General features: G+C 42.4%; 1 protein-coding gene across 4 annotated transcripts in view; it reads left to right on the plus strand.

Moving 5' to 3' along the window:
* B4GALNT4 (beta-1,4-N-acetyl-galactosaminyltransferase 4) overlaps positions 1-12,807 on the plus strand; it is a 248,877-nt gene that overhangs the window by 170,104 nt on the left and 65,966 nt on the right. For all 4 annotated transcript variants that reach the window (XR_009760580.1, XM_061609887.1, XM_061609889.1 and 1 more), the window contains one exon: positions 9,069-9,179. Coding sequence is in view for 3 of the 4 variants with exons in the window: in XM_061609887.1 (XP_061465871.1) it covers positions 9,069-9,179 (111 nt within the window). In the remaining variant the exon portion in view is untranslated. The remainder of the gene's footprint in view (positions 1-9,068; positions 9,180-12,807) is intronic.

Below are 12,807 nucleotides of genomic sequence, written 5' to 3' on the forward strand. Positions count from 1 at the left end.
CATAGAACTCAACAGGACTGACTTCTAAGTAGATATAGTTTGGACTGTGCTGTTGGTAAACCTTGACTAGGGTTCTTCTGCAAAGACTTCCATATCCAAGCAGGGTTGGCAACCCCCTGCCTGGAATACCCTGCCCTTATCTTTTAATGTGGCTGCTCCAAATGTTTTTACAGATTTGACCCTTTACTTCAGAAAGAGGTCTGAAAAATGAGTAAGAGTAAGAAGTATCTTTTAAAATTGTTCTTTTCAATTCACTCTTGAATGAACATCATACCTAGGGCAGATCCACACCATTCCTTTAAAGCACATTCAACACCCATTTGAAGCACATGAATCCCACCACAGAATCATGGGAACTGCAGTTTGTTAAGAGTGGTGAGAACTATAACTGTGAGGGGGAAATGACACTTACCAGAATTCTTTAGGGGAAGTCATGCACTTTAAATGCGAGTTGGATGTGCTTTACAGATATTGTGTGAATCCACTTCATAAATTTTGCCTGCATGTAAATTGTTTTAATTAATTTTTCAAAATGAAAATAAGCTATAAAGTGTAGTGGGTGACCATGGGCTACTCACCATTTCTCAGCCTATCTGCCCCTCAGGATGAAAACAATGGAGAACCATGACTACCCCAAGGCATACTTAAAATGTAAAGGAAGTATTGTACAACCATAGTATGCAATTGGATACTTATAGGGACACAGCATGACAAAACTGGGTGGAAGTAAAAGTTCTACACTTAGGAAAAAGAAACCAAATGCACAGTTATAAGATGGGGGATACTTGGCTCAGCAGTACGACATGCAAGAAGGATCTTGGAATTGTTGTTGATCACAAGCTGAATATGAGCCAACAGTGTGATGTGGCTGCAAAAAAGGCAAATGCTATATCAGGCTGCATTAACAGAAGTATAGTTTCCAAATCATGTGAAGTATTAGTTCCCCTCTATTCAGCACTGGTTAGGCCTCATCTTGAGTGCTGTGTCCAGTTCTGGTCTCTGCATTTCAAGAAGGATGCAGACAAACTGGAACAGGTTCAAAAGAGGGCAACAAGGATGATCAGGGGACTGGAAACAACGCCCTATGAGGAGAGACTGAAGGAACTGGGCATATTTAACCTGGAGAAGAGAAGACTGAGGGGAGATATGATAGCACTCTTCAAGTACTTGAAAGGTTGCCACACAGAGGAGGGCCGGGATCTCTTCTCAATGATCCCAGAGTGCAGGACACAGAATAATGGGCTCTAGTTGCAAGAAGCCAGATTTCGACTGGACATCAGGAAAAGCTTCCTAACTGTTAGAGCCATACAACAATGGAACTAATTACTAGAGAGGTAGTGGGATCTCCGACACTGGAGGCATTCAAGAGGCAGCTGGACAGCCATCTGTCGGGAATGCTTTGATTTGGATTCCTGCATGGAGCAGGGGGTTGGACTTGATGGCCTTATAGGCCCCTTCCAACTCTACTATTTTATGATTCTATGAAAATATTTATATAAGCATGACTATCAAATATGTTTATTTATATAACCTGTAAAGATATTTACAGTGCAATCCTATGTTTGTTTACTCAGAAGCAAGTCCCAATGTATTCAATGGGGCTTACTCAACCAGGGAAAACTGCAGCCTCAAGTGATAAGGAACTTGTTCTTTTAACAAGTCCTTTAAGTTGAGAGCTTATCCCAGTCTGCGTCTGTGTTGAAATTGCTTTTTAATATGTTTTTAAACTTTTTCTTAAAAAAAATGTTTTTAAAGCTTTTAAAAATGTTTTTAAAGATGTTTTGTTTTAATATATTTTAAAGTCTGTTTTTATGATTTTTAAAGTGTTTTTAGTGCTTTTGTTTGCTGCCCTGGGCTCCTACTGGGAGGAAGGGTGGGATATAAATAAAATAATAAAAATAAATAAATAAACTTCATTCGTTTTTTTAAAAAATGAGTATTAGTTTCCTACATAATAAAAACTGTGATAAACCCTGCCTAATTTCTTTAAAAATAGGGTTGGAGGGAGAGAGATTTACAACACAAACACAAGTCTGCACTTTACTCACAATCATGAAAGGGCAGGGTTTCAGCCAGAGCTTTGAAAAGTTACTTTAAACTACAACTCCCATCAGCCCCAGCCAGCATGGCCACTGGATTGGGCTGATGGGAGTTGTAGCTAGAGCATGATCTGTTTAAAAAAAAGTTGTGCAAGGGGGGTTGACGTTTTGGTGTATATCTCGGGAATTAGACCACCTAGAAACTTAATTTTTTTTTTAAATTGAAGAGGAGAGTCCAGAGAGTAAGGGGTGGTAGCCAGAGAGCCAGAGCCCCCCCCAAAACCAGAGACTCCAGCTGAAAACACACACACCGGGGCACACACACACACAAATCATCGTCACTCACCTCCACAGCTCTTCGCCATTCTGCTGCAGCCTTCTCCTCTGTTGTTGTCCTTGGCCTGGCTTTTTCCTCCGGCGTCCATTTTTTCCTCTCAGAGTCAGACGCTAGCAGGCTCCCCCTGCCTATTCATCTCTTCCCTCGTGCCTCCTAACACAGATCACGAGGGAAGAGACAGTCTGTGCAGAGGTCCAATCAGTGTGAGGCACATGTCTTGTGTTAACCAATCACAGCCAGGAGCTGACTTCCCCTTGTTCCCGCCCCCAAGTAACGTCCAACCTAACGTGGAAACGTTAAAGTTGAAGCTGAAAAGTAGGGAAATTACTATTCGTTCCGTTACTTGCCAAATGTAATGGAATTACCCACTCGTTATTTAAAATTGTAACGAATTAAAAGTAACTCGTTAAAAATAACGAGTTACTTCCAAGCTCTGCCCGTAAAACCCTGCATAGGATTGGGAATTCTTTGATGGTGAAAACTGAAACAAAGTGGTATTTATTCTGGATTAATTTGTCAATAGCTCCACCCTTCATCTTTGGGTTCCCCCCACTGTCAGAATGTGGTATACCCCTGAGGGAATATGGTCTTCAACAGAAAAAAAAAGTTTGCCAACCCCTGACATAAAATATTAAATGGCAGAGAAAAGAGGTTAAGCCAAGCCTTCTCTCTAACGTGCTAAAGACTCTTTTAAATGTATAGGAATATTTAGTATGGTGAAATATTCAGTCATATGCAAATATACTACGTCATCTGTGATTTTGAGAACCAGGCCTTGGTCCTACCAGAACTGCTAGGGTTACATTGGCTGACACCTGTGTAAGCCTAGTAGCTTGAATTCTGTGTTTATTTAAAATCAAGCTGAGGAGGCAGATCCTTCCATTAAGCAAAGGGAGGCAGCTGCCACAGGTAGCTGATTTTGGGTGTCATGAAAGAGCAGCAAACTGTTAATTATTTAATTTTTAATTTTTTATGTGTGGGAGGGGGGCACTTGCTGCACAATGGCTTGAGCCACCATTGCAAATAGAAGTTGGACCGATATGGGCTGTAAAGGGCTTTGGTATGTTTAAGTTAAGATCCTCCGTGGCGCAGAGTGGTAAGCAGCGGTAACGCAGCCAAAGCTCTGCTCATGGCCGGAGTTCGATTCCAACAGAAGGAGGATGTCAAATCTCCGGTAAAAGGGGCTGAGGTCCACTCAGCCTTCCATCCATCCGTGGTCGGTAAAATGAGTACCCTGCATATGCTGGAGGGTAAAGAAAGGCTGGGGAAGGAACTGGCAATCCCACCCCATCTATACGGTCTGCCTAGTAAACGTCGCAAGACATCACCCTAAGAGTCGGAAACGACTCTCACTACAAGTGCGGGGACACCTTTACCTTTATGTTTAAGATGAAAGAATGGACCTGCTCAGCTCTGCTAAATGAAGATATTTTAGATTTGTGACTACCTAGAATCTAGAGTGTCTGACTTGCACTTGCTTCAGCTGGTGATGTCAGCTGATGAGCGGGTGGGTGTGGTTTGGGGGAAATGGCTCTAGCGTGCAGATGGGACCTCCTGAAGAGCCATAAATGGCCTGGAGGCTGGAGGTTCCACACCCCTTATCTGGTGGGTTCCATGAGCCATATTATGCTACTTGCAGCTGTGTCTGAATGGAATTTGTAATGTAGCCAGCCACAGTCTTAATACTTGAGAGAGCAACTAGAGGTCCCAGTTTTTCCTCACAGGCCATCTTTCATACTAGATCACGTTTCCTGACTGCCTTTTTTAGGTCTCCCCAAATGTATAAATATTCAGGGATGTGTGCTTATATTTTGTCCTCAGAATGGTTCCCTGCTTTCACAGTGTAATGATATCTGCAATTCTGTTTTAAGGGCAGAAGATTTTCTTGTGCTGGAACTAGGTCTGTCTCTATGCCAGACTGGAAATTGCAAAATGGGGTATTTCCATATTAATCCCTATCCCTACCCATTCCATATGTATGGATGTGAAAGTTGAACAGTGAAAAAAGCAGATAAGAAAAAAATCATCTCATTTGAAATGTGGTGTTGGAGGAGAGCTTTGCGCATACCATGGACTGCGAAGAAGAGAAATAACTGGGTGTTAGAACAAATTAAACCAGAACTATCACTAGAAGCTAAAATGATGAAACTGAGGTTATCATACTTTGGACACATCATGAGAAGACATGATTCATTAGAAAAGATCATAATGCTGGGGAAAACAGAAGGGAGTAGAAAAAGAGGAAGGCCAAACAAGAGATGGATTGATTCCATCTGAGCAGGGTGGTTCGTGACAGATGCTCTTGGAGGTCGCTGATTGATAGGGTCACCATAAGTCACAGTCGACTTGGAGGCACATAACAACAACACCAATTCCAAGACATTTTGTCGTATCAGTTCTCAGGCAATATATCTTTGGCCTCTGCATAAGAGGCAGGCAGTCCCTCGCTTGCTTCTGAAGAGATGTCTGAACTAACTGGAAGTCGGCTCAGAAATAATAGTATTAGATGTGGCTGCCATCAAAGGCTTTTTGTTCCTTGTCCTAGGTGGATGATGCTATACTAATATCTGCTGCCTCTGTGTGTGTGTGATTTCTCTTTTGGAGGTTTGATCACACACTTGAGACAGAGAGGGAGGACACAGAGCAATATTTGGAGAAAAGCGCGTAGTGTGCAGCCAAGTGCCATGCAGAGAAGCAGAGGCTATAGGAAACATTTTGCTGCCAGAAAACTTCAGGGATGTGTCTTGTACTGAGAGGCCTTTAGGTTGTGACAAAGTGCACATCAAGGCCTCTATTCCACCAATGTGGCAATGGTCTCAGGGTGAGCTCATCATCCTTCATAAATGAGGGGGGAATGTAATGTTGTCCTCTTCAGATGCAGAGTCTGAGGAAAACAGGGTAAGAGACTTTATCATAGTCATGCCATATGTTTGCATGAATTGGGTGGCAGCCACTAAAGCTCTTGGTTCTGACAGGGTTCTTGATCATTCCAGTCTCTTGCTCTTCCTTAGCCAGTAACTTTCTTGTGCAGTGTAGCCTCACAAACGGCTCCTTTGCATAGAATGTAAAAACCATTAGTCCATGTAGTTCAGCATCGGCTCTCCAGGGTTTCTCAGACATGAGTCTTTCCAGCCCTACCTAGAGATGTGAGGGATTGAACCTGTGATCTTCTGTATGTAAAGTGTATGCTTCTACCACTGAGCTATCTTCGCTTACCTCAGAGCACTGCTTTTGTGAGCAGCAGATCCCCATCTTTCCCCATGTTTGTAATCCTGGAAAACTACTGCATTCAGGGCACCAGCTCAAGGTTTATATGAAATTAGGAGGCCTTTGACAGAGCTGTACTCCACATTTAGCAGGTATGTCCAACAGCCAGCAGATTGTTGTGGCTGCAGGTCTACCTGGAAGCTTTACTAACACTCTGGAGACTCTACCAAACATTCTTCTGGGAGAGGTGGAGCCATGGCTGATAGCAGGATGGCTGAGCTCCATGTTTTGATGTCAGGCTTGCCTTTTCTCCCTCCAAAAACTGCCAAGATTGTTGCATCCTCCCCCCCATTCCTGATGTCCCAGTGAGAGCGGGCTTTTTAGAACCCTTCAATGGAGGAGATGGAATAAATGGTGCAAGGTCTGTGTTTTGGCATGGGCTTTCCACCCAGGCTCACAAAGCTTTTCAAAATCCAGATTTGGGGTGAGATCCAATTGCTACTATTACGCGCTGGCTAATTTGAAATTTACTGTTTGGCAGCTGTGTGGCTATCCTGCTACCTTTAGCCTCTGACTGCATGCTAAGCCAAGCATTACTATGTAAACCCACACCCAGATTTCTGAGTAGTTTAGGAACCATGATCGTGTTTGGGATGGAGATGAATGGCTGGCTAGTTAGAGCCAGTTGTAAAGTGCCCACAGTGCAAATAGTGGTAATGTGATTCTACCCTAAGCTGGTGTAGGCTGCCCACAGGGAGGCACTGGGGAGAAGGTGATGAGGTACCCTGCTGATCTCGAAGCTCCAGAGGTGGTTTATACTTCCTCTCTTCACTAGTTGCAGCTGGCTGAGAATTAATTCTGCCAGATGAAGAGTTTGACAAGGAGTCATTTATCATAGGCTAAGGCTTTTATTTCCTCCTTGAGTACCTTAATCACCTGAGTAATTTGTCTCTGTATAATGAGGAATGGACGGCACAACTTGATTGGGGCAGGCCTGAGTCATTTCCTGTCAGCCAACTCAGTGCTAGGAGCATCAAGAGTGACAGCAGCGTGTATGCAAATAGCCCGGAGAGAGGCAGAAGGTGCCCCATATTATCTCCTTTTCTCTTGTAACCTTTCCTCAAATATTGTCCAGTCTATTTTGTGAATTCTGCTTATTTTGTGATATTGCCTTATATATCAATGCCAAATGGGCACCTTTATGTTTGTCCCTTGACTTCAGAATGGCTATTGTTTACTTTCCTTAATAAATCACATTCTGCTGTGTTAGATTCTCTTTGCTCTTGTCCTGAAGCCATCCTGGCATCTCTGCCTGTTTTCAAGTGCCTCTAGCTCTGTATGTCTGTGAAGTTCAGAAACAAGCATTTTAGATGCTTCATGAGACAGGATAGGGTACAAACTGTCCAGGTGAGAAAGTGGGGAAAGTCCTGCAATATAAGCAGCAATTCCAGTCCATAACACTACTTGGGAGATTATGTGGACGCTGCAAAAGGGAAGAAATCCATTTTAAAAATCAGAAGTATATCCTAGCTAGTAATAGTCTTTTCATTGGAAATGTGGGAATTACATAAGAAACAGCCTTAAAGTCCAACCCTATACATATTTATTTGGAAGTTACTTCCATTGTTTCAAGTAGAAATTTACTACCAAATAATTTATCTTAGGATCACAGCCATATCACACAAGCGTATGCATGTTAATTCAAAAGTAAATTGTGGTAATTTTACAGAAACATCCTCACTGTGTTGACTCCAAACATACCTTTCCTCTCCATGTTGAATTCTGGGGTGGGGGAATTGGCTCTGCAAGTGCAGAGCAGAAGCCCACTGTACACCGTACTGATTAGATGGCATCCTGTGATGTCACCGACTCCCCCAATCCTAGAGCAGTTTTGGACTTGATTTTTTCCTTATAGATAAGAAATTATTATTATGAATTGTCATATCAGAAAAGTTGATGATGAGTTGTTTATGGATTATATATAATTGGTTTTGTATGAATTTTATGTTATTTGTATATTTTATAATTACATTTTTGTAATAAATTACTCTTTTTTTAAGGTAATGAATGACTGGATATAATTCTAATTATTGGTTGCTTGCTGTATTGCATTTTATTGCTATATTGTTGTGATTGTATATTGGCTTTAACTATAGTTTTATATTGGTTATATTTGTTTGATCATCATTAGCTGCCTTTGGCTCGCTTCTGAACCATTTTTTATTTGCAGGTATGCATGTCTGCAATTCAAAGTAAAAAATGGGAGGGAGTGTCCCCACAGCTGAGAAACATGCTTTGAGCTCTCTTTTTTATTGCATATTTTTTCATCCTCTATTTCCAGTATGTGAGGCTTGATCCTTAGTGCTCTTAGAAAACACTGAAAAGAAGTTCTAGTGACTAGTCCAATAGGTAACCCACTCTCAAATACATACAGTTTGTTTATAATCCACAATCTCCTCATCTGTTTTGGCACTGGGTGATAAAAGGGCTGACTGAATCTTCCTTGGCTTCCACATTTGTAATCTTGAAAGCCCTTTAAAAGCCCTCTACAGTTCGCCGTAGAGCAAAAGCCAAAGGCAAACTGGAGACCTAGCTGTGTAAAATTGTATTATCAGCCCAGACTAAGGGCCAGAGTCCATATTATATGCCAACCTATGTAATGCTACCCTATCACCGTCCCCCGTTTTTTCATAGGAGAAGCTGCTTTGGGAAGGGGCAGTTGATGATGGAGAAGCAGTGAGGAGGAGAAGGAGGAGGGTGCTTTCCCCTTTCCCCAGCTACCATTTATTTTCTCCATTCTCTCCCCAGTTATACACAGTTTGGCCTCAAGATCCCCCTGTCCCCCCCAATAGTCTTTGCATGCAATGATACGTACACAGACATACACACAGCTCAATATAAACAGTACCCCTACTGCGCATCGTCACATTGTTCTGTGTAGCCATGGTCTCCTTTCATCCCATAGGAATAAAAAAGAAACTACAAACACTTGCTTATCACATTGACTAGTGTACTCTTCCATTTGTTGTATTTCACTCATCCTCTCACCATATACCTGGCCAAGAAGCTCCTTGGTACAGAGTCTGTGGTGGTCTAGATGGTGTTCTAATCAAATGCCCATTTGTTAAATGTGTTCAAGAGGCAATGTGCTCTTCCTCTTTGTTCCTGAATATAAGATTCCCCCAACATCCCTGTCCCAACATCCTGGGCTGAGGTGATTTTAATTAACTGAGTTTCTAATTTGGAGGAGGGGGAGGCTTTCTATATGGCATCAATACATGAACGCCTACATTCGGTGCTAAAATGACTTAAATGAAACCAAACAATTTAGTGCTACAGATAATTGATCCTGTCAAGCGGAGAGCGTGTTATGCTGGCAATAGCTAATAATAGAAATGACATTAGTACTTTCTGTATTGTTCTCTCACCTGGGCCCTTTATGGGATTCATCCCCATTCATTTGCTGCTGTTGTTTCTTCTTACAGATTGAAGAGCAAGGGTTTGATGGGTGGTTTTCAAAAAGACGTGGGCTTGACAGACCTGGAAGACCCCCAAAGCCAAACATAACCAGACATGTTCTGCCATGGAATGAGCAGGTAAGCTGGGCAAAGTACATCCTCAAGGAAGGAAGGAAAATAATCTGAAGGAGGAGGATTGCAGGGAGAATATTTGGAAAGCAACACTAATTGTGCAGCTGTGCAGAAAGGTGAAATTGTGGGGTACAATTAAGATGAATAACCATTAAGTCCCAGTGAAATGAATAATTGTGTAAGAACAATACAGACCTCTTGCACAGTTCCTGTTCATTTCAGTGATGCTTCACAGAACAGTTTCACAATGAATTGTGACCTTTGACTTCGTCCTTTGAAATTGAGTGCACCTACCAAGGATGCTGTTAAGTAGAGGACATCTGTCTTGGGCCAAGAGATGTGAGTGGATGGATCATAAGGCCTACTCATGTCTTACGGTTTTATGAAAACTTATAATAAAACTTGAGACACCATCCAGCAATTTCTCTTTTACAGACAATATCTGAACCCTTCCTGAACTGCACATTCATAAAACCTGGATGCAGCTTTTAGATACTGATGCATTGCTGACACCTGCAATTAGACCAGGCATCCAAGGCAGATCAGCGGCAAAAGAGCATTTAATCCATCCTGCTCCATGACATCTGGTCCAGCCCATTTCCCACTGATTCCCAGTTTTATTTTATCAATTCAGGGTGAAGCCCAGCCTGGAGTGATTGACACCTGTGCCCAGGCATCTGCCTACTTAATGTGCTCATGCATTTTTCAGTCAGCATTTTGACTGCCACCATAACAAGCATCCTGGAGAACTGGGGCTCTGATAGAGAAGCGGTTGTTAGTGGAATGTATTCAGATGCCTAGGAGGGGAGGCACTGAGTGATGCTCAAGGGAGAAGAATGCAGTTTGATCACAGAACGAGACCTGGGAGTTGCATCACAAATGAGCAAATCCTATAGATCAGTAAGCACCATCAGCAACCAGGCAAAAGAAGTCTGGGACATGCTGTGGCTCATAATGGACTTTGCTGATTTGTAAAGTAGTTAGGTCTCATTATCTGTGAGGTTTTATGGGAGGCTAGTCAGTGGCTTCAGTAGCTTTGTGCAAAATAACAACCCTGATGTTATTGAGTTGTCAATCCTAAACCATTTAGCCTCTCTTTCCAAAGAGGAAGGTTTCCTAGTGGCAGTGGGAAAAATTGTTTAGTACAAACTGGTGTAGTACACACCAGTGAGGGCTGTGTGGTGCCTCTTCAGTTGCCCCATTGCAAGGGAAAATCCTGTCCCTCTTCACCTTGATATCCTTACCAGCAGATTCTATTGCTCCCAGATCTTCATATCCTGTGGATTAGTTAACTATCATTGACTTCACTGAAGCAACACTTTGTTATGTAAATTTGTATATATGAGCAGAGATCCTCTGGTCTGAGATGTGTGTGTGCCAGTGTGTGCGTTTACCTAAGTGGCAGGCTTCTACCCTGCATTAGGATCTCTGAGACTTAAGATTTAGTAAAATAAGAAAAGCGACTTTATTTATAGAAATACATAGTAGATAGGAAAGGCATACCTAGTTCTAGCTAACTAAGTTGGAGGCGCAATGCCCAGATGTGGGTATTGCCCTCATGGCTCAGGAGAGAGAGCAAAGACAAAGATGTCTCCTCTCTCTCAGACAGTCGAAGAAAAGAAAAAAGGGCAGAAGGAGGAGGGGCAGATAGGCTTCCCTGAGCATATCAGTTTACAAGGAAGGAAGTTAGTCAGAGCATAGCACAGGTAGAGGTAGGCAAGCCTAGCCAGCTGGAGGACCCTAACTCTATCTTCCTTCTGGAACACAAACAAAAGAACGCAAACAGGAGTTGCTCTTGCCCCACTTCCAACACACATCTGCACCAGCTGATGATCCAGCCCTTAATTCGAGGTGTCACAGTAATGCTTAGAGGGAGTAGGAGCTGAGATGTGCCAGGTTGTAAAACCACAGTCTTCAATCCAGGAAGCAGGGAAGATCATTAATCACTGTTTGAATTGGGACTATGTTGTGATTATGAGAAGAAGCTTTAGAGAGCTTTGCTATTAAGAGAGAAGTGACCCATTTTTAGCATCTCAGAAGGATGTAAATGCAGGAATCGCTGTAGAGCAGCTCGCATCTTACCCTCTTAATGATGAACCATTTACTGACCTCCCCAACTTGTGGTTTTGACACTCTGCATGAGATACCAGAAATGTGTTAGCAATCCTATGCTGTGAAGGGAAAGCTCAGGGTGGAGGTGGCAGCCTCTTCTGTGCCAGGAGTATGGAACAAGGTTGGAAAAGGGCTCTGCAGCCATTGCCGCCTCTATATACAGACTGGGCATAGGATACTGAGAAATACTTCTCATGTATGACCTTCCACATTCACCACATGTAGAGCAGATGTGGAGAGCATTTGGCCCCCCAGATGTTGCTGTACAACTCTCATCAGACCCAGCAAACATGGCCAGTGGCCAGTGCTGATGGGAGATGTAGTTCAGCAACATCTGGAGGGCCACAGGTTCCCCACTCCTGATACAGAGAAGACTCACTTTGTTGCCTTTCGAGGCAAAGCTGATTGTGATGAGAAGCAGGGCTTTCTCTGAGTTGGCAACAATCCTCTGGAACCTTTTCACTAAAAGACTCAGCAATTTAATATGATTTTTTACCTCAATACCAGGCTTTCCCAATCTGGTGCCCTCCAGATGTTTTTGGACCACAAGTACCATCATTCTTGACTATTGGGCATGCTGGCTGCAGCTGATGGGAGATAATGTTCAACAACATCTGGAGGGCACCAGGTTGGGGAAGCCTGGTCAAGAGAGCTTCAGCTGTGGGGTGGTATACAAATGAAATAAATAAATAAATAAATCAGATCTTTCTATTTCACTAGGCATTTGGGCAACTGGCTCATTTAAGCTCACTGATTATACTGTTTCATAAGTAGCTTTATGATAATGTCATTTATATGTGAGCCACTGAACAGTGCTTTTGTTTTTAGTTGAGAATTTAGATGTTTTTAACTGTTGAATAATTGTTGGGGGATTATGTATATTTGATGGTTGTTGGTTACTTTGGAAAGTTAATATGGGGTATGACAGAAATCTTACATTTAAAAATGGTAGAACCAGAAACCCATTATAGGAACCAGAGAGTTTGACTTCACATGACCTCTTATTAGGCTGGTAAAATATGAACTTGCTCCATACTTCTAACTGAATGTCTGCCTTCATTCCTTGTAAATGGATGCCTAAACAATTTGTGCTAGGTAATTGATATCTACAGATGATGCTGTGCCATGCGCAATTGGAGGAAGGGCCGTTGTGCAATTGTTTTGCATGCAGAAGGTCCCAGGTTCAATCCCTGACATCTCTAAGTAGGACTGGGAAAGTCCCTTGTCTGAAACCCTGGGGAGCCATTGTCAGTCAGTGTAAACAGTACTGAGCTAGATGGACCATTGGTCTGAGTATAAGCCAGCTTCTACTGACATCTCAGAGCTGTCTAGAAAGTTAAAAAAATGACTGTACAAGTATATTTCTGTATCTTCATTACACTGCTGTGTTATGTGAACCAGTACCCATGTTATGTCTTGCCCTACCGAAAGGGTAGCCGATAGTAATAATGAAAGAATAAGTATATTGAGCATACAAAGTCAATTAATTAGATGACTGTGCTTAACCACTAAAATACACCTC

Source organism: Rhineura floridana, chromosome 2 (assembly GCF_030035675.1).
Source record: "Rhineura floridana isolate rRhiFlo1 chromosome 2, rRhiFlo1.hap2, whole genome shotgun sequence".
NCBI lineage: Eukaryota > Metazoa > Chordata > Lepidosauria > Squamata > Rhineuridae > Rhineura > Rhineura floridana.